At 38.4% G+C, this 26,714-nt stretch overlaps 1 protein-coding gene across 1 annotated transcript in view; it reads left to right on the forward strand.

Annotated features, from left to right (window-relative positions):
- The window catches only part of LOC140154381 (uncharacterized), a 171,013-nt gene that overhangs the window by 43,390 nt on the left and 100,909 nt on the right, over window positions 1-26,714 (forward strand). Inside the window, exons 39-69 of the mRNA XM_072176948.1 lie at window positions 24-179; window positions 418-531; window positions 2,020-2,247; window positions 2,986-3,351; window positions 3,975-4,139; window positions 8,176-8,274; window positions 8,759-8,944; window positions 9,505-9,744; window positions 10,448-10,609; window positions 11,242-11,409; window positions 11,926-12,159; window positions 12,724-12,882; window positions 13,457-13,753; window positions 14,250-14,492; window positions 14,835-14,912; window positions 15,115-15,192; window positions 15,395-15,472; window positions 15,815-15,892; window positions 16,095-16,172; window positions 16,655-16,732; window positions 17,173-17,292; window positions 17,495-17,572; window positions 18,786-18,962; window positions 19,839-20,090; window positions 20,655-20,957; window positions 22,086-22,269; window positions 22,679-22,836; window positions 23,592-23,720; window positions 24,107-24,253; window positions 24,985-25,182; window positions 26,051-26,246. Coding sequence (XP_072033049.1) covers window positions 24-179; window positions 418-531; window positions 2,020-2,247; window positions 2,986-3,351; window positions 3,975-4,139; window positions 8,176-8,274; window positions 8,759-8,944; window positions 9,505-9,744; window positions 10,448-10,609; window positions 11,242-11,409; window positions 11,926-12,159; window positions 12,724-12,882; window positions 13,457-13,753; window positions 14,250-14,492; window positions 14,835-14,912; window positions 15,115-15,192; window positions 15,395-15,472; window positions 15,815-15,892; window positions 16,095-16,172; window positions 16,655-16,732; window positions 17,173-17,292; window positions 17,495-17,572; window positions 18,786-18,962; window positions 19,839-20,090; window positions 20,655-20,957; window positions 22,086-22,269; window positions 22,679-22,836; window positions 23,592-23,720; window positions 24,107-24,253; window positions 24,985-25,182; window positions 26,051-26,246 — 5,227 coding nt within the window. The remainder of the gene's footprint in view (window positions 1-23; window positions 180-417; window positions 532-2,019; window positions 2,248-2,985; window positions 3,352-3,974; window positions 4,140-8,175; window positions 8,275-8,758; window positions 8,945-9,504; window positions 9,745-10,447; window positions 10,610-11,241; window positions 11,410-11,925; window positions 12,160-12,723; window positions 12,883-13,456; window positions 13,754-14,249; window positions 14,493-14,834; window positions 14,913-15,114; window positions 15,193-15,394; window positions 15,473-15,814; window positions 15,893-16,094; window positions 16,173-16,654; window positions 16,733-17,172; window positions 17,293-17,494; window positions 17,573-18,785; window positions 18,963-19,838; window positions 20,091-20,654; window positions 20,958-22,085; window positions 22,270-22,678; window positions 22,837-23,591; window positions 23,721-24,106; window positions 24,254-24,984; window positions 25,183-26,050; window positions 26,247-26,714) is intronic.

Below are 26,714 nucleotides of genomic sequence, written 5' to 3' on the forward strand. Positions count from 1 at the left end.
ATTTTTGTCCATTTCTTTTTCAGGCTATTACTGTGAGGCATATGCACTGACGTCCCCCACTGGAGAATGTCTGGAAGGTTATTATTGTCCTTTAGGATCATCCCAAGCAGACCAAGTGGACTGTCCGGCAGGATACTACTGTATCAATGGAACATTTGATCCAACACCATGTCCAGCAGGTATAAAGTCAAGCTTTGTTTTGTATAGCTGTATGAATTTATAACATACTATAGCACGCTTACAAGCTAATTGTTGTGAGTGACATAAAGTAAATCACCAATGCCTTTGTGATTCCAATTCATTTCTCTCTGATTCAAATCAAACAAATGTTTAATAATAATTAATGAATTGAATCCATGATATGTTACCTATGGTTTAGCTCAGAAAACATTACTAGTCTATTATTACATTCCTTAGGTACATACTCCAATGATACCAACAAGGCATCCGCCAGTGAATGCTATGACTGCACTGGAGGTTATTATTGTGAGACGGAAGGACTAACAGATCCCACTGGGTTGTGTGGAGAAGGTATGTCTACAATTAGCTTGATTTTATCTTTTTTGTTTTTGAAATTGAAAAAGCATCTGTAGTCCAGTCAAAGTGGGTTTTGACTCACCACTAATTGCAACAGAATTTTTTTCACTGCTATGAATGTTAGAGATGTCCCCTGAACAGCATACAAAAAGTATACTAAAATATACTTGGTGGAAATGTAGTTTTGGTGGGAAAAGGTCATACAGGGGTCAAATTTCAAAATCGCTCCAATCATTTTAAAAATTATATCAAATTATTCCTCTTGTCATAAGGATTCAGAACAAATATAGTTTGCCATATCTGTGATGTACGGTTCTTGAGTTATAACCGAAAAGGTCAAAGGTCAAATATTGAGTTCAACAGAGGTCAAAAAACTAAAAATTGTCTGATTTTAACCAAAATGGTCTCAAATTGTTCGGCTTGCAAACATAATTCATTTAAAGAATATTTGCACTGTTTAGGTTGTTTAATTACATGCGTAACATCAAAAACTAGGTCGGGGTCAATAGAGTTCAATGGTCAATGACCTCTTTTACCCTGCTACCTAGGTAACGAAACATCCAAGATATGGCAAACTATTCTTATTTTGGAGTGTTTTTAAAGGACGGACACATTGAGACCATTTTTAAGGAGATCGGAGCATTTTTTTGAAGTTGACCCACGTGGAGCCCAAAATTTGACCTTTGACCTTTTTGCTTATAACTTGAGAATGGCACATCACAGATATGACAAACTATACTTTTTCTGAATCCTTAAGACGAGAGGAATGCTTTGGTATAGTTTTTAAAAAGATTAAAGCAATTTTGAAATTTGACCCCTGTATGACCTTTTCCCGCCAAAAAATACCTTTCCACCAAGTATATTTTAGTATATTTTTGGTATGATGTTCAGGGGACATCTCTAAAATGTATAAAAGTGAAAAAAATTCTGTTGCAATTAGTGGTGGGTGACACCTCTAATTTGCTTAGATTGACTGGACTATGATGATATAATATATTTTAGTACTTTCTTGAATAACTTTACAAGAAATAATACTTCCCATTAACATTTATATGCATACTTGTTTAATTTTATGCAAGCTAAAGATAGCTCAAAAATGGGAATTCATGTAACAATTGCTTGGTGATGATTCAAAATTTATGTAGTGGTTTTCTTATTACTTACTCAGGTTACTACTGCCCACCAGTCTCAGTGCAACCAGAAAGTGGTTGCAAAAGTCACCTTTTTTCCATGTAATTTTCTCAGTCATCAATCCAGAAGGTTGACAAATGAGGGTAGCAGTTTATGTGTGGGAGCCAATGTAAACCCTCAAGAGCACACTAGACTGCCCTTTGAAAGAAAACTAGTCACTTATACTGCAAAAATGTTTCTAAACACAACCCTGCATGTATCTTTCCTAACTTTGATGTCAGTATCTTGCCTAACTTACCTACTTTGTATCAAAGTAAAATTTATGTTGTGGTTTTCTTACTACTTACCCAGGTTACTACTGCCCGCCAGGAACTGTCCATCGAGAGCCCAATGACACCTACTGTCCAATTGGAAACTACTGTCCAGAGGGTGTAGCCTATCCCATACCTTGCCGTAACAATACAGAGGTCAATCATACCCATGCTGTGATGTGTTATGAATGTCCAGCGGGATATTTCTGCAAAGTGCAGGGACAAAAGGAGATATGTCCTGCAGGATATTATTGTCCACAAGGAACAGGTAATTATATCTAAGTAAGATTTGCAAGGCCTAGTTGTAATGGGAATTGAGTGCCAACAGTGAGGTAACAAAAGGGCTACAAAATATTTTTGATTGCTTATTTGACATTAATTGTATTGTTAGGTTTACAAACGCAGAGAAGTTATTCATTGGTGGAACACTAGCACAGCACCTTCGGAGCCTTATTTTACCCATATTAAGATGAGCACTCCATTATTACTCTGTGAAGGTGAATTGGGAAAAGTACCTTATACTGCATATTCTCTCCTTGTCTTGGATTCGACATCAAAACTTGTCTCTGAGGTCTCTGGTCTCTGAGGTCTCTGGATTTCAGGCCAGATGCTGGTGGCTTAATCTTCATTGTCATAAATTGTCACTGAATAAATATTGATAATCATAGTTGGAACTTAATGCAGCATGTTTTTGGTTCCATAAGTATTAGACATATTAAACATGTTGATTTTTTGAAAAAGAAGGTTAAGAAAGTTCTGTAATCTTGAATTCCCCAATGGATATCTCATATATTGTGTAGAACATGAATGTCACAGTTAAAATTTGGGGTATATTTGGTTTCAATATGGTCTATTAGAGAGTAAGAAATGTTTTGTTGTGTACCATTTTATTCATGGAACACAGTGTTCTGTTCAGCTTTAGATTGTCTTTATTGTGTCCAGCTTATTCAAATCTAAGTGCATAGTCTTTGATGTTCATGTAATGATGATCTCATATTTAACACAGGCTATGATTTGGAATCATGTCCAAGAGGTACATACAGCGATCAAACTGGCAACTCAGATGTTTCCCAATGCAAGCCTTGCGAAGCTGGCTATTATTGTGATGAAGAACACTTAGCGAGTCCGCAGGCTGAATGTGATGAAGGATTCTACTGTGTTTATGGCATGGATCGACCCAGACCGGATGGTGATAATGTAACAGGTCCTGTAAATGAATCCTGTCCATATTATGATGGACATCAAACAGGATATGGTGGTAAATGTCCTGTAGGATTCTATTGTGTACAAGGAAGTGTTTATCCTGAGCCTTGTGCTGCTGGAACTTATGCACCTAGTGAAAGCATGGGAGCCTGTCTACCGTGTGAACCAGGTAAGTTACAGTCTAAAAGGCCAAATTAAGAATGTCTCCAAGCTTGTGAAGATTATAAAATCCAATGCAAAATGCAACCCCCACTTTTTTTGTATGCCAACTCAAACTCCGTCAAATTAAGTTTGAGATACTCGGAACTCTCAAAACTTACAATCTTATACACATAATGAAATAGTTTCTCTAATTTAAAGTGTTAGTCACATAATTCAAGCAATTCAAACATTTTTTACTGATATTTTTGTAGAAATTTGTAGGAAAAGAAAAGAAATTGGCCAGGTTGTTCTAAGACAAATGTGCACCACAAAACAAACACCCATGTCAGCTTTGAAACATACTTTTTTAGCAATATAATATGCATAAAGTGAATTATGATAAGTTTCTTATGTAACACTTTGTTCATCTAATTCAAACTTCTTTTTTTTTTAACCTACACATTTCTGTAAAAAAACAATGTAAAAGCAAACATGTAGCATTTGGACATTTATACACAACTTTGAATAAGGTATGCAGGTAGTTATTTGGTTCAAACAATGGTAACATGAGATATGATATTCTGCCAGCCATCATGTGCGGCATGACTGATATCCGTTCTTTTAACTATATATACATTTCTTCTATTTCAGGTTATTTCTGTCCACGAGAATCCTCTAACTACACTGATAATCCTTGTCCATCAGGACATTATTGCCCAGAATCAACTACATATGGAGAAGAGTTCAAATGTCAACCAGGAACTTTTAACAACCTCACCAAGAGTGATAATGTTACAGACTGTGTTCCTTGTACAGGTAGGGTGTCCTTTTTTTCTGGGCGATAAACTTATTTAAACACAGAGAGTCTTGTATTATTTGAATAGTCACATTTTTGGTAATTTAAGACATTTAGGGTGCACACCGGTAAATAGCTCCCATAGACTTTCTGTACAAACAGGGCCCAGGAAAACGTCATTTTCTTGACTCCAGAGCGACTCAGTTCTTCAAAACTTACCTTTTCTGCAAGTCGAAGGTCAGATGAAGTCATCTATTGTAGAAATTATATACGAGTCCAGCATTTTTTTCCAGAAAAAGCCGACTAGATCACCCTATAGCCCATACAGCGTCGCCACCTTACAAATAGCTTGGTGTTTCTGAAATGTAACACATTTTGAAAGTTTAGCCAAATTGTAATAAAAAGTCAGATCCTGCTCATTTTTCACAGACAATCTATTTCCCAGGCCTTAATGAGGATTAAATATGAATCAGGGCCTAATAGTTGGGTTTTAAGCCTTTTCTGATGGATTTAATTTAGTCGTATTGCACGAATCCTCGTTTTAAACACTGATTTTTTTCTCCCAGGGTGTAGGAGACTTGTATTTACTGGTGTGCACTCTAAAGAATTTTTATGTTTTTATGTTTATTTAGTAAATCATAAATTTGGACATTGGTAAACTTAATTAGACTGGTTTCTTTCAGTTTGAAGGGGTTTTACCAGGCAAATGAGCTAATTGACATGGTACTCTTTTTAGAATATTTTGCTATCTACTGCTGATAGCAATGACAAAAATTCTAATTTCATAATTTCCCATTTTAATCTCTCTAAATAAGAGCAAGCAAACATGAAGATAAGCAAATTGCAAAAGCAAATGAGGAGAAAATACATGGCCAGTGGTGTAGCATCATAGGGGTGGGGTGGGGGGGTTGCAGGGGTGTGTGGGGGGGGTGAAAGGGCATAATGTCCCCTGTCAATAGATTTAAAATTTTGAAAATCCCTGAGGCAAATTGCAGAAAAGGTGCTTGGATGCCCCTAGGGCCTGGTGATGCTCCTTCCTCCCTCCCCATAGTGGTCTGTGCCACCCCCACCCCCACCCCCAGGATATCTCATGCTACACCACTGTACATGGCTAGTAACTATATAACATATGCCCTGGGAGTAGAGCCTGGGTACGATGAAAATTAGCTTGCCTAAAACATGTTAAAATGGTCAGTGTAATTTTAAGCTTACCAACATTCTGTCCAATGCAGGTTCCATTCAGCCAATCACAGCCTTCTAAATGCATGCTCGAACCATGGTGGGAACGATTTTCTTAAGCTTTTGCAGTTCTATATGATAGAGAATGACAGCAGTGCCAAATTTGGAAGTCTCGCGTTGCACAGTGATGCATGATCATGCATCGTCTTACAACATGTACAATGCTATGACGAGTGATCTGACTGATCCGAGTATGCATTTCCACTGATTTATGCCTTATTTGTACACAAATCTTACCTTTATACTCCTTCAATAGTCAAAAATCTGCAGGTAGTTTGCTAAACAAGCTAGAAACCACTTAATTGATATGCTATACAGTCATTTGTGGCTTTGCTTTGAAGGATTTTATCGATAACAATTTAAAACTCGAAGGAAAACAATGTGACCGAGGTCAAAAGGTCAAAATTGTACAGGGTGCACACCGGTAAATAGCTCCCATAGACTTTCTGTACAAACAGGGCCCAGGAAAACGTCATTTTTCTTGACTCCAGAGCGACTCAGTTCTTCAAAACTTACCTTTTCTGCAAGTCGAAGGTCAGATGAAGTCATCTATTGTAGAAATTATATAAAGAGTCCAAAATTTTTTTCCAGGAAAAAGCCGACTAGATCACCCTATAGCCCATACAGCGTACGCAACCTTACAAATTGCTTGGTGTTTCTGAAATGTAACACATTTTGAAAGTTTAGCCAAATTGTAATAAAAAGTCAGATCCTGCTCATTTTTCACAGACAATCTATTTCCCAGGCCTAAATGAGGATTAAATATGAATCAGGGCCTAATAGTTGGGTTTTAAGCCTTTTCTGATGGATTTAATTTAGTCGTATTGCACGAATCCTCGCTTTTAAACACTGATTTTTTTTCTCCCAGGGTGTAGGAGACTTGTATTTACTGGTGTGCACTCTAAAGAATTTTTATGTTTTTATGTTTATTTAGTAAATCATAAATTTGGACATTGGTAAACTTAATTAGACTGGTTTCTTTCAGTTTGAAGGGTTTTACCAGGCAAATGAGCTAATTGACATGGTACTCTTTTTAGAATATTTTGCTATCTACTGCTGATAGCAATGACAAAAATTCTAATTTCATAATTTCCCATTTTAATCTCTCTAAATAAGAGCAAGCAAACATGAAGATAAGCAAATTGCAAAAGCAAATGAGGAGAAAATACATGGCCAGTGGTGTAGCATCATAGGGGTGGGGTGGGGGGGGTTGCAGGGGTGTGTGGGGGGGGGTGAAAGGGCATAATGTCCCCTGTCAATAGATTTAAAATTTTGAAAATCCCTGAGGCAAATAGCAGAAAAGGTGCTTGGATGCCCCTAGGGCCTGGTGATGCTCCCTCCCTCCCTCCCCCATAGTGGTCTGTGCCACCCCCCCCCCCCCCCCCCCCCCCACCCCCACCCCCCAGGATATCTCATGCTACACCACTGTACATGGCTAGTAACTATATAACATATGCCCTGGGAATAGAGCCTGGGTACGATGAAAATTAGCTTGCCTAAAACATGTTAAAATGGTCAGTGTAATTTTTAAGCTTACCAACATTCTGTCCAATGCAGGTTCCATTCAGCCAATCACAGCCTTCTAAATGCATGCTCGAACCATGGTGGGAACGATTTTCTTAAGCTTTTGCAGTTCTATATGATAGAGAATGACAGCAGTGCCAAATTTGGAAGTCTCGCGTTGCACAGTGATGCATGATCATGCATCGTCTTACAACATGTACAATGCTATGACGAGTGATCTGACTGATCCGAGTATGCATTTCCACTGATTTATGCCTTATTTGTACACAAATCTTACCTTTATACTCCTTCAATAGTCAAAAATCTGCAGGTAGTTTGCTAAACAAGCTAGAAACCACTTAATTGATATGCTATACAGTCATTTGTGGCTTTGCTTTGAAGGATTTTATCGATAACAATTTAAAACTCGAAGGAAAACAATGTGACCGAGGTCAAAAGGTCAAAATTGTACAGGGTGCACACCGGTAAATAGCTCCCATAGACTTTCTGTACAAACAGGGCCCAGGAAAACGTCATTTTCTTGACTCCAGAGCGACTCAGTTCTTCAAAACTTACCTTTTCTGCAAGTCGAAGGTCAGATGAAGTCATCTATTGTAGAAATTATATACGAGTCCAGCATTTTTTCCAGAAAAAGCCGACTAGATCACCCTATAGCCCATACAGCGTGCGCCACCTTACAAATAGCTTGGTGTTTCTGAAATGTAACACATTTTGAAAGTTTAGCCAAATTGTAATAAAAAAGTCAGATCCTGCTCATTTTTCACAGACAATCTATTTCCCAGGCCTAAATGAGGATTAAATATGAATCAGGGCCTAATAGTTGGGTTTTAAGCCTTTTCTGATGGATTTAATTTAGTCGTATTGCACGAATCCTCGTTTTAAACACTGATTTTTTTCTCCCAGGGTGTAGGAGACTTGTATTTACTGGTGTGCACTCTTTATCTCTTTATTTCTTTACAGTTATCTCTTTAGTTTGATATCTCACTTTTGACCAAAAGGAATGCTCAATTTTCACATTTTAATCATGTTAATTTTAGAATGAAATTTGGTATAATTTAAGAAAGTGCACTGTCACACACAATTGTCGGTGTGAAATTGCTGATTGTCACTCGCATCATTTTCATGATGTGAGTGACAGTCAGCTTCAGCATTGGTTGGTCAATTTGAAGGTACAAATCTTTTTTTTTTAATCAATCATCTACTATATGCTGAATTTCCTCTATGTTAAAGGTATGTTTTACCTTTCCATGGATGCATTAATGTTAATCTGGTTTTACATGTGACTCATTTCAGCTGGATCATACTGTGCAAGTCAAGGATTACCATACCCAACAGGACTGTGTCAAGGAGGATATTATTGTGATGGAGGTTCTATCACAGATACACCAAGTGGTAAATATTTTCTAAACCCTTAGTTGTCATCCCATCTTAAAAAATGCATGCTTCGAAAAATTACATAAAAAAACTGTTTGTATGTTTTATAGGGCTACTGAAAAGCTACATACCATTCATACTAATCAGTCTTTAAAGATGTCAAGATTCAAATCATTTCTATCATCAAAAGAGATTTATTCCTGTTCAGTTCACAAAGAGTCATGATGCTTTATAACCTACAAAATCCATCATAAGTTACTATAAATATCAAGTATGTAACCCAGTGTAAAGTTATGGCAAGTTTGTTGCTAAATAGTTTGTGGTCCGAATTTGGCCCAACATGGTCAGCAACAAGTGTGCAGAGGCCTTTAGACTGTGGCATGGCACATAATAAATCACTAGTAACTTTAAAAATGGGTTATTGTGATATGGAAGGTTTAAAGGTTTGTGACATGAAAGCCAGTACTGATAAACCAATTAACACTTCATTGATGTTTTTCAGGTTCTGGTGGTGATGAGTGTGATGCTGGTTACTACTGTCCAGAAGGCTCACCTGCTCCAATTCCATGTCCAGGCGGTGAATTCTGCGCTTCCGATGGAATGCATAACACCTCAGGTCTATGTGATGCAGGGTACTATTGTCATCTGAAAGCTACTGTACCAAACCCTACAGATGGCAATGTTACAGGTAAGGGACAGGGATGGACATTGGACTATTCCAGTTAAAATCCATACACCCCCTATAGAAGACATGACCTTAATCTCCCACATAGGGGTGTAGATTTCAAATGGAATCACCCATTCTGGTATCCCCATTTGAAATTCGCACTTCCTCTGCTCTGTGGAAGATTAAGATTATGTCTTCCATACTCCTGTATTCCAGCCTACTCCTACTGTATTGCGAAACTCGATTTGATTTCCGCCATCTTGAATATATACCCATCAACAAATCACACCATGGCCAACTACTGAACAGACAACTGACTTGTGATTTGATTTTTCAAAATGACATGACTTACTTGTGACTTGAACAAAAGTGAGTTGGAATTGACTTGCAAGAAATGACTTGTTACCATCTCTGTGTGCAGGCAGCTGCAATAGGAATCTGGTTATGTACTTGTATGATGCAGCATAAACAGAAAATATTATTTCACCAAAAGTTATCATCTAAACCTCAAAGAGTCATTATTGTTGTCTAAAGTGTATAATTGCAAGTGTTTGTTAACTATTTGTTTTGGTACACTTCAGGTGATGGCTGTCCAGGAGGTGCCTACTGTCCAGAAGGAAGTACTTCTCCTACTCTGTGTGGTCCAGGTTACTACTTAAACAGCACCCTCAATGATGATATCTCAGATTGCCGGTTATGTACCTCAGGATGGTACTGTGCTGGGCATGGGAACCCTACTCCTACTGCTGAGTGTGCTGCTGGATATTACTGCCCTGGAGGCCAACAAGAATCTACTCCTGCAGAATATAACTGCACATTAGGTAAATGCTGCATATTTCTTTGGCCTTTTCGATGTTATTTTTCTATTAAATTATCTTTTTTGTTTTTTTCCTTTTATTATTTAATTGTTCTTTTCCTCCTTTTTAGTTCCTTCTTTTTCAATTATTTTCTTTTTCATATATGTGATGCGATCAAGCCAAATCAGTCGGAACTCGGAAATATTGATTTTGAGATATAGCCAAACAAAGGAAACTTTTCCTTTTGTTTTCTCTTGTTTTGCAAACTCTTTAATTGCTCATATCTTTGGAACTGGTTGTTCAATTTCAATGGGGTTTTCTGCAAAATCTAGCTTTGTAAATGCTTTTTACTATCCTATGGGAAACTGAAAATTTATTATTGCCGAGTTCCGACTGATTTTGCTTGATCGCATCACATATATGTAAGGGTTTTCTGCTTCTTTCTTTTCTTTTCCTTTCTTTTCTTTTCTTTCTTTCTTTCCTGTCGGGTGTCTTTCTTTCTTTCTTTCTTTCTTTCTTTCTTTCTTTCTTTCTTTCTTTCTTTCTTTCTTTCTTTCTTTCTTTCTTTCTTTCTTTCTTTCTTTCTTTTTCTTTCTTTCTTTCTTCCTTCTACCTTTTTCTCTCTCTTTCTCTATGTCTTTCTCTCTGTTTTTTCACTTTTGCCATTTTTCTTCATATTTACTTTGTCCTGACTTATGAATATATTTGCTTTTTTTTATCTCTGTAGGACATTATTGCTTACAAGGAAGTGTAGAGCCACAGCGTTGTCCATCGGGTGAATACCAGGATGAAATTGGCCAATCAGGTTGCAAGGATTGTCCTCAAGGTTATTTCTGTGATGACGTCTATGAACCTGTTGTCTTATATAATGACTCCTACTGCCCAACTGGTAAGATTTGATGTGTATTATCTACACAGATCATGTGAACGTCATTTATGGGGGGGGGGGCAGCTGTACAGGATCTGTCTCGCATTCAGAGGATTGAGAGTTTGAGCCCTGGCGGTGCATCGGAGTGTGCACCAAGGCAAGGCGCTATATCTCACTTGCATCTCTCTACCCAGGGGTGAAATGGGAACCTGTTATGAATATTGTCCATTGAGCACTGTCCAAAGGTATGAGCATACCTTGGACATGGCAGCTGACATATTATAACAACTGTGGAATAAATGTAAAGTGGTTTGATACATGTGAAAGATGCTGTATAAATGCCAACGGTTATTAATGAGGGCCATTTGTTTAATGAAGTGTACAAGGTAAAACTGCTTAAATATGCTGCATTTTCTCAAAATACAGTTGTGACTTTTTTCGCATTATTGTAGAGGCAAAAAACATTGCGTGTGATCTGTGAGACACAGAAAATATCAGGCCTTGCTGTCAAGATTTTAAAGGCTGCAATATAGAAGAAAATGTGAGATACATACGAACCACAGGGCAGGGGCTGTCTGTTTGGGCCTGAAATTATGCAAATTTGACGTACAATGTTTTACAATAATTGTGACCGATTTTGTGTTTTTGTCCAGGTTATTACTGCCCAACCAAGACTGAATATGCCACTCAATTCCCCTGTCCACGTGGGACATTCAATAACCAAACTCATCGAGTCAGTGTGGATGATTGTATGGCTTGCTCAGGGGGAAGTTACTGTGAAATAGAAGGCTTATCAGAGCCTACAGGACTATGTAACCCAGGTAAGTATATTACCAACATAAACTAGATGTGGGCACTGGGAGGTGGGTAGAAAAGTTGGAAAATAATTTTGTATTTAACTAAGCACAGGGATGACGATGATAACTACTTTGGCTTTGGTTTGGATCTGACACAAATGATTCATAATATCTATTAAAAAAATCCATAATTATAAAGCATCTAGATGGCACCATTGCATAAGTATACATCCAATGCCCACATCATATTTGTAGTCACATTTTTACAATCCTGTCATGGCTAGCAACGTACCAACAAAGTTGCCTTCAAGTCAAGTGCTATTTGACTCTAGGGCATGCTAGGGACTTAATGATCAGATATCAGTAATTGCTTTTCCGTTTAGAGACGGAATGTGAAAAAATAATTTTGCATCCATGCGATTGCTTAGTATGATATGGTTTAACAGTAAGAAAGTATGCATATATTTAGGAAGGAAGCCAAGATTGTACCAAGTCACTAAAAGGCTTTTTCAAATTTTTGATGATCTTATTTCCATCTAGGTTACTTCTGTACAACTGGATCCAACTCTTCCACGCCTACATTTGACACTGAAGCAGATGAATGTCCAGTTGGTCATTACTGTGAAGAAGGTTCTGTGACACCAACTGCCTGTCCCCCAGGCACTTACAACCCTGTCATATTACGTCAGTCTCTGGATCAATGTCTGAATTGTACACCAGGATATTATTGTGAGAACTATGGTATGAACCATACTGGAATGCCATGTGAACAAGGTAAGGAAATCTAGATGAGCTTTAATTGATTTTAATATTTAAATCAACCAGCACACCTTTCATTTTATACTCTATGAGCAGTGAAATGTTATAATAAGATTTTTAATCTCATGCAGTGCTAGCTACTAGTGCTACTTTTTTAACCTTGTAAAGGGATGTTTTTATGCTCCCAAACGTCGGTTGTTTTGTCTTTTAACCCTAAATTTTGGATGTTGATGTACATATTAAACAGTTTTTAACATTTATTTTCCTTGGTTATGTATACTACTTGAATCTTTTTAAGATCCATTCAAAGTTTCCCTGCTGGTCAGTTGGTACTGTTTTAGTTTGCTTTTTTGCTGTTTATACATAGTTTTTAATTCTTGGTGTTACCATAGAATTCCATTACAAGCATATATGCCTGCCTCTAAATGTGTTTTTTTGTTGACAAAATAGGCAAAAAGCTGACACCCTGCACAATACATTACTGTAGATTGGTTTTACAATAATGCATGTTTGTACAGCTGCCTGTATGGGAACAAATGATCAATGGGAATGTAATGTATCACTATTCTTTATTCAAAGGTTATTACTGCGAGAGTGGGGCTGATAATGCTCGTTTTGTTGAGTGTTATGAGGGTCATTATTGTCCTGAAGAAACTGACATACCAGAAGCATGTTCACCAGGTACATGGTCTGATCAACAAGGGCTTACTGCACAAGATGAATGCTACAATTGTACAGGTGAGTAGTGGGAAGGAAGGGAAGGAAGAAATGAAAGAAGGGATGGAGGGCAGTAGGAAGAATGAATGAAAAAGGAAGGTAGTAAGAAAAGGGCAAAGCAAGGGATATTGAAAAGGAGTGACGGACGGAAGGAAGGGATGAAGGAAGGATAGATGGAAGGTATGGAGAAACAAGAAAGGGAGAACAGGACGAGAAGGAGTGAGGATTGAAAAATTAAAATCACTTTTTAAAGTATTTTAAAGTACTGGAAAAGTGGTTATTTTTGTGTGTGTAAATTTTCGCGCTTCGCTGATTTTCAGCCATTTAACTTGTTTTTAAATTCGCAATTTTGAGTTTTCTTACATAGACCTATACATAAAAAGAACAAATTTGTGTGTTTTTATTTTTGCAGTAGCTGCATTGAGCGCAAAAAGCGTGAAAATAAATGTACCTGGAAAATGTCCACTCTTAGAGTACTAAAACATGCATCATCAGAAATTGTGCATGCTCATAAAATTCTAAGATCTATGATGTATTTTTATTTGTTTATTTCACACACAGTACTTTTCATTTTCTTTAATTTTATTCCTTTCAGGTGGCAAGTATTGTCCAAGCAGTGGTATGATAGTGGTAACAGAGGATTGCTGGGGTGGTTTCTATTGTCCATCAGGCATAAGTGTACCAAACCCTGTAGATTATATCTGTCCTACTGGTATGCATTGTCCTAATGGTAGTGCTATCTATCTGGAGTGTCCTGGTGGATCTTATACCAATTATAGCGGAGCATCCGAGTGTGATATCTGCCCTGAAGGATTGTACTGTACGTCAGTTCAACCAGAGAATGCTAGTTTGGCTTATCAACCATGCCCTGCTGGCTACTACTGCCCAGAAGGTAAGATACATAAATGTAGTATTGAGAATCCAATAACAAGTGTTTGGTGAATGTCCCAAATTAAAATGGAATATGCTGATACTTGTACAAATACATAAATAACTGGAAATGTCATTAGGTAGTGTTTCATGGAGAAGTTTAATATATTTATTGTGTCAAGTTTGGATGAAATTATGTAAATTTTGTTTTATTTACTAACAAAAATGTAAATCTTAATGTTTGTGTGCATTTTGATCAAACGAATGGGGTGTTATAAATGTGTGTATTTATGTATAGCCCCAAGTCCCGATCTCTTTTGGAGGTGTTGAAGCCAACTAACAACTCGTAAGAATAAATATGCAATGTGTGTGTGGGATGTCACCATATCACCATCATATGACATCCCCAGCATTTATACAATCTTGTGATTATGAGTTGAAACTTGTATCATCACACATACAAATTGTCATAAAATAGTAATTTTTGAACTACAATTTGTCTCCTTATTTGCATACAGGTACTGGTTTAGACTGGCAGTCATGTCCTGCTGGTACATACAGTGCAGCAGAAGGTCTTGTATCCAGTATGGAATGTACAGCCTGTGATGCAGGCACATATTGTCAAGACACACATCTTACAGCTCCTACAGCTAATTGTACAGCTGGGCATTATTGTACATCAGGTGTTGACAGGCCTAATCCAGGGGTTGGTAATGACAGCTTGAGTGACCCGGCTTGTCCTGCACAGACTTATTTCACAGGTAAGGCACACATCTTACAGCTCCTACAGCTAATTGTACAGCTGGGCATTATTGTACATCAGGTGTTGACAGGCCTAATCCAGGGGTTGGTAATGACAGCTTGAGTGACCCGGCTTGTCCTGCACAGACTTATTTCACAGGTAAGGCACACATCTTATAGCTCCTACAGCTAATTGTACAGCTGGGCATTATTGTACATCAGGTGTTGACAGGCCTAATCCAGGGGTTGGTAATGACAGCTTGAGTGACCCAGCTTGTCCTGCACAAACTTATTTCACAGGTAAGGCACACATCTTACAGCGCCTACAGCTAATTGTACAGCTGGGCATTATTGTACATCAGGTGTTGACAAGCCTAATCCAGGGGTTGGTAATGACAGTTTGAGTGACCCGGCTTGTCCTGCACAGACTTATTTCACAGGTAAGGCACACATCTTACAGCTCCTACAGCTAATTGTACAGCTGGGCATTATTGTACATCAGGTGTTGACAGGCCTAATCCAGGGGTTGGTAATGACAGCTTGAGTGACCCAGCTTGTCCTGCACAAACTTATTTCACAGGTAAGGCACACATCTTACAGCGCCTACAGCTAATTGTACAGCTGGGCATTATTGTACATCAGGTGTTGACAAGCCTAATCCAGGGGTTGGTAATGACAGCTTGAGTGACCCGGCTTGTCCTGCACAGACTTATTTCACAGGTAAGGCACACATCTTATAGCTCCTACAGCTAATTGTACAGCTGGGCATTATTGTACATCAGGTGTTGACAGGCCTAATCCAGGGGTTGGTAATGACAGTTTGAGTGACCCGGCTTGTCCTGCACAGACTTATTTCACAGGTAAGGCACACATCTTACAGCTCCTACAGCTAATTGTACAGCTGGGCATTATTGTACATCAGGTGTTGACAAGCCTAATCCAGGGGTTGGTAATGACAGCTTGAGTGACCCGGCTTGTCCTGCACAGACTTATTTCACAGGTAAGGCACACATCTTATAGCTCCTACAGCTAATTGTACAGCTGGGCATTATTGTACATCAGGTGTTGACAGGCCTAATCCAGGGGTTGGTAATGACAGCTTGAGTGACCCGGCTTGTCCTGCACAAACTTATTTCACAGGTAAGGCACTCATCTTACAGCTCCTACAGCTAATTGTACAGCTGGGCATTATTGTACATCAGGTGTTGACAGGCCTAATCCAGGGGTTGGTAATGACAGTTTGAGTGACCCGGCTTGTCCTGCACAGACTTATTTCACAGGTAAGGCACACACCTTACAGCTCCTACAGCTAATTGTACAGCTGGGCATTATTGTACATCAGGTGTTGACAGGCCTAATCCAGGGGTTGGTAATGACAGCTTGAGTGACCCGGCTTGTCCTGCACAGACTTATTTCACAGGTAAGGCACACACCTTACAGCTCCTACAGCTAATTGTACAGCTGGGCATTATTGTACATCAGGTGTTGACAGGCCTAATCCAGGGGTTGGTAATGACAGCTTGAGTGACCCGGCTTGTCCTGCACAGACTTATTTCACAGGTAAGGCACACACCTTACAGCTCCTACAGCTAATTGTACAGCTGGGCATTATTGTACATCAGGTGTTGACAGGCCTAATCCAGGGGTTGGTAATGACAGCTTGAGTGACCCAGCTTGTCCTGCACAGACTTATTTCACAGGTAAGGCACACACCTTACAGCTCCTACAGCTAATTGTACAGCTGGGCATTATTGTACATCAGGTGTTGACAGGCCTAATCCAGGGGTTGGTAATGACAGCTTGAGTGACCCGGCTTGTCCTGCACAGACTTATTTCACAGGTAAGGCACACACCTTACAGCTCCTACAGCTAATTGTACGGCTGGGCATTATTGTACATCAGGTGTTGACAGGCCTAATCCAGGGGTTGGTAATGACAGCTTGAGTGACCCGGCTTGTCCTGCACAGACTTATTTCACAGGTAAGGCACACATCTTACAGCTCCTACAGCTAATTGTACAGCTGGGCATTATTGTACATCAGGTGTTGACAGGCCTAATCCAGGGGTTGGTAATGACAGCTTGAGTGACCCAGCTTGTCCTGCACAGACTTATTTCACAGGTAAGGCACACATCTTATAGCTTCTACAGCTAATTGTACAGCTGGGCATTATTGTACATCAGGTGTTGACAGGCCTAATCCAGGGGTTGGTAATGACAGCTTGAGTGACCCAGCTTGTCCTGCACAGACTTATTTCACAGGTAAGGCACACACCTTACAGCTCCTACAGCTAATTGTACAGCTGGGCATTATTGTACATCAGGTGTTGACAAGCCTAATCCAGGGGTTGGTAATGACAGCTTGAGTGATCCGGCTTGTCCTGCGCAGACTTATTTCACAGGTAAGGCACACATCTTACAGCTCCTACAGCTAATTGTACAGCTGGGCATTATTGTACATCAGGTGTTGACAGGCCTAATCCAGGGGTTGGTAATGACAGCTTGAGTGACCCGGCTTGTCCTGCACAGACTTATTTCACAGGTAAGGCACACATCTTACAGCTCCTACAGCTAATTGTACAGCTGGGCATTATTGTACATCAGGTGTTGACAGGCCTAATCCAGGGGTTGGTAATGACAGCTTGAGTGACCCGGCTTGTCCTGCACAGACTTATTTCACAGGTAAGGCACTCATCTTACAGCTCCTACAGCTAATTGTACAGCTGGGCATTATTGTACATCAGGTGTTGACAGGCCTAATCCAGGGGTTGGTAATGACAGCTTGAGTGACCCGGCTTGTCCTGCACAGACTTATTTCACAGGTAAGGCACACATCTTACAGCGCCTACAGCTAATTGTACAGCTGGGCATTATTGTACATCAGGTGTTGACAGGCCTAATCCAGGGGTTGGTAATGACAGTTTGAGTGACCCGGCTTGTCCTGCACAGACTTATTTCACAGGTAAGGCACACACCTTACAGCTCCTACAGCTAATTGTACAGCTGGGCATTATTGTACATCAGGTGTTGACAGGCCTAATCCAGGGGTTGGTAATGACAGCTTGAGTGACCCGGCTTGTCCTGCACAGACTTATTTCACAGGTAAGGCACACATCTTACAGCGCCTACAGCTAATTGTACAGCTGGGCATTATTGTACATCAGGTGTTGACAGGCCTAATCCAGGGGTTGGTAATGACAGCTTGAGTGACCCAGCTTGTCCTGCACAGACTTATTTCACAGGTAATAATGATGTAGTTTGATAGGTACAGTAAGAATTCCAATTGAATGAACACAGCTTTCAACAACTGTACTCAATATTTCAAACTGCAACGTGAACGCACAGCCTTGGATACAATACTAACCAATCAGGAGAGCGTTGGCATGATTGGATTCACTTCCGCGTGACTCATGCACAGTCGCACACGCTGGCGTGCATCGCACAGTGTATGCAAAAAAATCGTTACGCTATGTCAGGCTGTGTTCATTCAATTGTTATTTCCACTGTAGTTGATTATGTATTGGGAAGTTCAAAATAAGGCAACAGGGAGATAAATACTATAGAAAATACAAAGCAGATATTTGAGAGTCAGCAATTGGTTGTATTTGGTTTTATGTTATTGGTTTTATAGAGTTGATACAGATTCAGTGACAGGCACTGGTTCCCATACACTTTATAATGCATAGACTTAGCACATGTACAGTATGTGTATTCTGATATGATATTGTGATGGTAAACTAAGTGTTTGCATGTTTATTCATTCTTTGGTTGTTTTTGTTAGGCCATCGTCCAGATAATAGCTCATTATTTTACCCTCACGACCCATTATTCAAAATTGCGCACTGTAGTTTGTTAAAACATATCATGTGAGAGCCCTTTCTTCGCAATAATAGGTTGAGTGGCGTAACACACTCCACGCATGGTATTACGCTTGGCTGTGTGTAAAATATTTTCGCTAACCGTGCTGTCACTTCTGCATACGCACTCCACCTTGAAGTAAACAACTGAAAATATTTGGGTATAAAAAGTAATATTTTCTCTTTACATCACACAGTTTTGTTGTAATATAATAGAAATAAAGGGTGTATCATTATCCTTTACATCCAAACAATGTGTCCTCAACAGTAAAAACGTTTAGATAATGGGTTCGTTTGTGCCTCTCCCATTATTTACACTTTTATTGCATCAGACACATTATTTGGGTGTAAAGGGGGTGCATTTACTCCTTATTTCTTAATTATACCAAGAAAAGAAAAGACCAGATTAACCAAAGTATTTGCTTATTTCTCTCTTCATCCATTTAATCACTTTACAGGGGAAGGAGGAATCTGTCCTATTGGTCACTACTGTCCAGAAGGTAGCACATTGCCTACACCATGTGAGGAAGGCTCCTATAATGATCTGACTGGTCAAGCAGCTTGCTTCCAGTGTATAGCTGGCTACTATTGTGTGGCTAATTCAACTGGATATGACAGCTTTCTATGTCCACAAGGTGAGCTTACTGTCAATATTATATCAAATAAAGTTCTGATAAAAAGTAATGCAATGTACCCATGTGAAAGCACCTATTTAAGTCTATGCTGGGATTGGGGGGAAATCTTCAGTTTTTATGAATTCTGTTTGATGCCCTTGAACTATGGACTTTCATTCCTTTATAAGTCGCCAACTTCACGCTTACAAAATAAATTCAGCAACATGGATTCAGCGGAAATTGTTAGTCTTTTACCACTACGCCGAAAATAGACCCACATAAAGGGTGATATACACTACAAGATTCCTATTGGGGCCACTTGGACAGGTACACCGTTGCCAGTGTAGTACCAGTGATGTACCACTGATGTTGCATTGGTACTGTGTAGCTACTCTGTTTGTACTAGTAAGGTACCTTGGCGATGCTGTACCTCTGCATGTGGGCTAATAGGAATCTTGTATCTAATCGTAGTTAACCTGTCTAGTCTATATTGTGCATGTTGAAGAGAGTAGACAAAGTATAGTTTTATGCATCGATATCAATACCGTAAAACCTTGTCTACAAGCATATATATGCCTCTAAACGGGTGTTTTTTAATGCAAGAGACGAGAGGCAGAAACTCTCGACAAAAACATTATTTGGAGTTTGAACAACTATATTACTGATATAGGCGACTGTACAAACACGTATTATTGTAAGACCAATCTATTGTAATGTGTTTGTGGGGGGTATTTGCCTTTCGTCTCTTTCGTCAAAAAATACCTCGTTTAGAACATATATGCTTGTAGACGGAATTCTACGGTATGCTATGTGATAAAGCCTGCCAATTACTATAACAGTTCGCTTTAGATAATGAATGAATGAATAATATCATACACATTGTATATTTTCTTGCAGGATACTACTGTCCTAATGGCACCCGCCATGCCTATGAATTCCCATGTCCACCAGGAACATACAATGGTCACTACAGTGCTGTATCACTAGATGAATGTCTGGATTGTCCTAAAGGCAAATACTGTGAAGGCTATGGGAATAGCAACTATACAGATGAGTGTGATGCTGGGTGGTACTGTACAGGAGGGGCTGATAGCTCTAATACAACCACACATGGTGGAGAATGCCAACCGGGATATTATTGCCCAAGAGGTAAGGCTATATTTATAAAAATGTAATATTCTTAATTTGATTCAGATATTCACCTGTTAAAAGCATATGTTAGCCTGTATGCTTGCGAGTACCTACATATATACTTCACATATTATCAGCTTACTACAATAATTGCCTAAGTGCCTTTGTTATCAAAATTACAAAAAAAAGACTTAAGCAGTTATTGTATTAGGCTGACAATATGACATGCACTTACTATATACATATAGACACAAATGTCTTCTGAAAATGATTCCGAAGTTAGAGTTTTGTGGAAAATAACTGGATGAAATCACAAGTTTCTAGGGTTTTGATACTTTAGATACATTAGCTTATAGTAAATATGCTTATAAAATATGGAGAACAATATTTGGTTTGTTTAGACTCGATTATCATCTGTTTTGAGATATATTTTTGATTTGAGTATAAATAATGATAATGATGAGAGCAATTTACGCACTAATATTTCTGGAGATCAATGTGCATCTGAAACATTTTATAAGTAGGGCATTATTATTGGTAGAAATGCAACTTTTTTTAAATTCTCTTTCCACTCCCTTCCAGGTTCTGGTGCACCTATTCTCTGTCCTGGTGGGGAATACTGTCAGATAGCAGGCCTATCCACACCAACTGCAACATGTTCTGCTGGGTTCTACTGCACACTGGGAGCAACAACAGGAACACCAACTGATGGTAGCGAGGGTGATGTTTGCCCCGCTGGCTACTATTGTGAAGAAGGTTCACCATGGCCTACGGCTTGTCCACAAGGAACATACAGTCCTAGTGATCAGAATGAGAATATCACAGATTGTATACAGTGCAGTCTGGGAGAATATTGTGGTGATTACAACTTGACAGAACCATCAGGTATGTATGACCTTCCTTTCCTTTCCTTTCCTTTCCTTTCCTTTCCTTTCCTTTCCTTTCCTTTCCTTTCCGTTCCGTTCCGTTCCTTTCCTTCCCTTTCATTCCTTTTCCGTTCCTTCCCTTTCATTCCTTTTCCTTTCCTTTCATTCCCTCTCCTTTCCTTTCCTTTCCTTTCCTTTCCTTTCCTTTCCTTTCCTTTCCTTTCCTTTCCTTTCCTTTCCTTTCCTTTCATTTCATTTGTTATTCCTGCTTTACTTTTATTCTTGGTTTCCTCCTTCCTTCCTCCTCTCATTTCTGCCTTTTCTTCTATAAATAGGATTTTATGTATTAAAATACTTCAATATGATTCATACATATTCTACCTTGGTTTGTACCTGAAAGATACTTTTTCCAACAAATGTTAGAATAATGGGATACAAACAAAAGTTGAAAAGTTACAAAATGAAAAGCAAAATTGGAACATGGCATCCTTACTACAAATAGAAGTCTTTGTTTGATCATAAACTCTAGCTGATGCGCTTTAAGTAGCAGTTTGAATTTAATATTTTGTAGACTATAAAATCAAAGTTTCAATTATTTTCTACTTAAAGGTCCATAAGCGTTGGCCTGGTCAACTGGCAGGTTTATGCAGGAACTAAATACCAACAATTACTAAATGTTTATACTAGAATTTGGGCAAGTAACCTTGTCCTTACATATCACTATGTTCTTTTAGATGGTCAGGACCTTGGCGAGTTGGACAATTTTATTATCATGGATTATGTTATGCTATAAATTGCTAAGCTTGTGTAACATTTTATGAATAAATCCAGATGTGCTGGTACCTCTTTAAATAAATAAATAAGAATATGAATATTCTTATAGGGCTTAATGCTGTAAACAGCCTCAAAGCGCTTTACATTTATTCCGATGTCATTAGAATATGTCGGAACCATGTTTGCAGCCTACAAATGGCGCAGGGTTCATCGGTACAATGACTACTCCTAACAGCTTCCCATTGCACCTGGGTGGGGTGAGGCAAGCGAGGCAAGCAAGGCAAAGCGCCTTGCCCAAGGGCGCAACAAATAAATTTATCTTAATCATAAGTTAAGCTTTCTTAAAGTATCATATTTTGTTTTGTCTACCCAGGAAATTGTAGTCAAGGTTACTACTGCCCTCGTGGTCAAAATATACCTAATGCCATAGAGTGTCCAGTAGGTTATTTCTGTCCAGAGAAGACCTTTGACCCCATCATATGTCCTAGTGGCACCTACCAATCAGAGCCTGGGCAGTGGTCATGTGACCCTTGTCCTGCAGGATACTATTGTGACAGGTAAGATGGTTGTTGCTGTTGTACAAGTTGGCATTTTCTTCTCAAGCATTTTCCAAAATTTCATTTAAAAACAAAAAAACAAAACCACTACTATAACCAATTGTTACTATACTATGCTACACTATAATCAAATCTACCAAAAGCATTACATTGTGATAGTATACACCCTCCATAGCTGCAAAATAAGTTTATTTGTATAGCAGCATGTAGACTGATATTGGACTCTTGTCATATTGACATAAGCTTAAAAAGTTACCTTTTCAGAGTCCGAGTAGAGTAAAGACGTATCTTGCGACGCCATCATGGCATCTTCATTCAGCGTAGTGGTTACACTCCTCCCGTCACCTCGTATAGAAATACAACCTAGCATTATTAATTAATCTTAAAATATTTACATTTCTCTGTATAGCACCAGTGACATTGTTGTTGTGAATGAGACTGTCACATGTCCCATTGGTTATTACTGTCTGCAAGGAACAGCAAGAGCTGACCAATACCCATGTCCTAGAGGAACATTTGGTAATGATACTGGCTATGATGACCCCAGTGACTGCAATGCATGCACAGGTAAGTGTGTTTTCAAAAACATTCATTTCCTATTGTAACATAATACTTTGGTGGTCCTCTCAACAAAGGGATTTCCATGTATTGACACATCACTGAATGACATTAGTGCATGTCGTCATGTGTACATTCCTATAGTCAGAGAGGAACACCAAAGAACTAAAAACAACTTACAGATAAATCTTGTTTAGTTTTCTAATCTTAAGGAGAAATATGTGGGAGACTATAACTTCTGTGTATCATATAATCACCATTTTGTAAAGAGGTAAGATTATGAATTCATAGTGATGGTACCCCATGGTTAATCCAGAAGTATATTTGAGTGGATATCTTGTTTGTAGCAATGAATTCATTATGGAAGAATATGTTTAGTGTAGTTTATATGAAATTAATTACTGAAAAAGTATTTAGATCACTATATCAGTGTTTTGATCCATATACACTTGTTTATAGGTTTGCTTGTCTAAACCAAGTGAATATTTCACACACTATATGTTATTATATAATATGTTATTATTTGCTTAATCACATATCTGATCCATTTTGCAAGACTGCAAATGAAAACTGGAAACCAGTTACTGGGAAGATGGATCAGGTGATCACATCTGATGGAAGTCATGTGATGTAGTAGATGAAATATATCATTGTGAATATAAAAATATTAGTTGGTGTTGACAAGCAAAAATTAAAAAAAATGTATTTTTACCAAATTTCCTGTTCAGAGTTCATGGTGTTATTGATTTTTTTTTTATTTGCAGGTGGTTATTATTGTGGTGAGGTTGGCCAATCAGGACCTTCTGATGTGTGTGAGGCAGGATTCTACTGTAGACAGTATGCTAATACATCAACACCACAGCTAGGATATGATGCTGATGTGTGTCCTCAAGGTAAAGCCCTGCAGCAGTGTTTTTATTTTTATAATATTAATCTTTTTTTTAATCAGAAAAATATGTGGCAGATTAGTAATGTGTGACCATGAAAACTGTTGGTAATTTACCTCACCTGAGATTAGTGTTTTTTTGTAAGAATTGTTTGAAAATTGAATATCATAACAAAACTGACCATCTGATATCAATGTTTAATGAGTTAACAATGAAATGCAATGAAAACAAATTCGATTAATATTATTATTTGAAACTCGTAAAAAATGTTGTTAATCCGTGACTTTTTAAATTCATGAAACCAAGTATATGACTAATAATCTAGATTGTTCCCAAGCATGTTAGATTCATTTTTATTTTTTTAATTATTACTTGTTGCCGTATTCCTTTAGGTTCCTATTGTCCAGCTGGTACTGCTGAGCCCTACTCATGTCCACCAGGAACCTATGGAGCTACTGATGGTCTACATAATGAGAGCAGCTGTACCCAATGTCTGGCTGGGTCCTACTGTGAAAGCTATGGTCTATTGGATGTTGAAGGTATCGTAAACCAAATATTGTATTCCGTTTGGCAAAGCTTACAGATACATTTCACAAAATCCTATTTTGTTAGTTTTTGTTTTTGTGTTGGTTGAAGAAAGAAAAGAGATAGTCAAAGCAAATACAATTGAAAGCTTCAGGAGTCAACACACCCAACAGGATAATTAGAGACATGTACCTAAAGCTGCAACCCAAACTCAAAAGTTGGTGAAATGTGTTGATACAACAGAAGTAAAACCAGAGAACCCGGACTTAGCCGCCATCTTGATACCCACATGGGGGTATTTGATTTTGGGTGGGAATTCGCTTGAGGCAATTGTCATGTGAGCCTGACATCGCATAATAGACACATTTGAGAGATGCACTTAATGTGCCCTGCATGATGCAGGCGACACCTATTGCGCTTCAGATGATGCAGAATTGTTTTCATTTGTTTCCGTGCACAATTGGCAAGAATCCAAATACCCCCAATCCCCCCATAGCTGATGGCACTACTGTACATGTCGGTATCAGGTTCTCTGGTTTTAATTTTGTTGTTGATACCGACTCAACCCTGAAGAAGAACAAAACATAATTTCATTTCAATAATGTATTTTTCTGCAGCATGATTAGAAAACTCATTGTCCTGCAAAACAATGATTAACATTTACATATAAGATGCCAGGAGTATCAAAGTGCATCACTGGAACCTATTGAAAATACTTGATTTACTTACTTTTGTGTGCTTCTAGGTGACTGTAGTGCAGGGTATTACTGCCCAACTGGTGCTAGTTCACGTACACAAGTGATTTGTACCACTGGAGATTACTGTCCGACTGGATCTGATGTACCCACACCATGCCCAGAGGGTACATTTAACCCATACCAAGGTCTACTAAATTCAAGTCAGTGCACACTATGTACAGAAGGAAGCTATTGTGATTTACAAGGTAAGATGACCTAAGTTGAAATAGTTGCCCAATGTTAATTTTATTTTAAAATCTTGTGAGAGATCTGGGAGATTGCAGCACAGCATTGCAGATATACCTAAATCAATTAATGATATTTAACAACACCAAAATTGATTTTTATGATATCACCCATCCATATGTTTAAAGACCCCTGGGAGATAACATAGTGATAAAATGTTTTTCCTAATCCTTTTTACAAATTAAGTGTACTACTAAATGTCCAGCCTGTATTATTTTGTACAAGGTCCTATGCAAATGCTTGACATTGCAAGCACAATACAGGACTACGCTTAAAAAGGATATGGTAAAACATTTTATCACTATGCTATCCGTAGGGCAGGGCTTCTCAAATATTTTTCCTGTTGTCCCAAATTCTAAATATCATAAGAAATTGCTGGCTATATTAAAAAAACTTTGGAATAAATAGTTGTGTTTCTGAACTTCAGTGTTAAAAGGGCATTTCGTGATCCACAGCCTCATCCCCCACTTTTCTCAAAAAGTTGAGCTTTTTATACCACTGGAAGCCTTTGGCTACATAATGTTTATGTACAAAAAATTTCTTGCAGATTAATTTGTTTAGCAAAAATATCGTCAAATTTGAATTTAGTTCTGGTATACCAGAACGAGATTACAACAGTGGCCTTTGGAGCAGTGTAATACACATAATCATGCACAACTTGCAAAATCGGAATCAACTGAAATTTTGGGAATAAGCTTTTTTTGTGGATATCTGCTGAAAATGTCATAAAAAGAGGATGCTAGGATCACAAAATCCTCCTTTAAGTTATTTGAAATACTTTTACATACTAATACAGTAACATTAATGTTGTTTGCTTCCTTTCATTAGGTCTGGACACACCAACTGGTCCTTGTGAGTCAGGATTCTATTGTCCACAAGGTCAGAATTCATCTCGTCCAGAAGATTACCCATGTACTGTTGGTCACTTCTGTCCTCTCAATTCATCTGAGCCTCTGCCTTGTGCAGAAGGTACCTATATGAATCACACACATGCTGATGAGTGCTACGTCTGTCCAGAAGGATGGTAAGAAATTACGCTGTATTCAGTTAAAGTGGTCATTTTTTAGAGACAATTTCTTCACATAATTTGCAACTATTTTAACTTAATTTAATTTTGCATATTTCTGATTGATTTAAATGTAGACCTAAATGTGAATGTAATATAGTTTGCAAAGATTGTAGGTTTTGGAAAGACATAGTATACAAATATTTACTGCTATGAGGGGCATGGTTAAAATTGTTGGCTTGCGATGATCTCAAAACCATGCTATGACCTGAGCTTGGCTCTTGCGCTGAGGGTCATAGCATGGTTTTAAGATCATCTAGGGCCTATAATTTTAACCTTGCCCCAAGTATGAAGAAGTCAGTTTTTTATTTTAAATACCGTACAAGTTGTAGACAAAGATTCCCACCAAAGATTCCTGCCATCTGATAGTGCTGAGCATCACGATGCTTGAATTAATAGATGTATACGCAGATCAACCAACTTTGC

The sequence above is a fragment of the Amphiura filiformis genome, chromosome 6 (assembly GCF_039555335.1).
Source record: "Amphiura filiformis chromosome 6, Afil_fr2py, whole genome shotgun sequence".
Lineage (NCBI taxonomy): Eukaryota > Metazoa > Echinodermata > Ophiuroidea > Amphilepidida > Amphiuridae > Amphiura > Amphiura filiformis.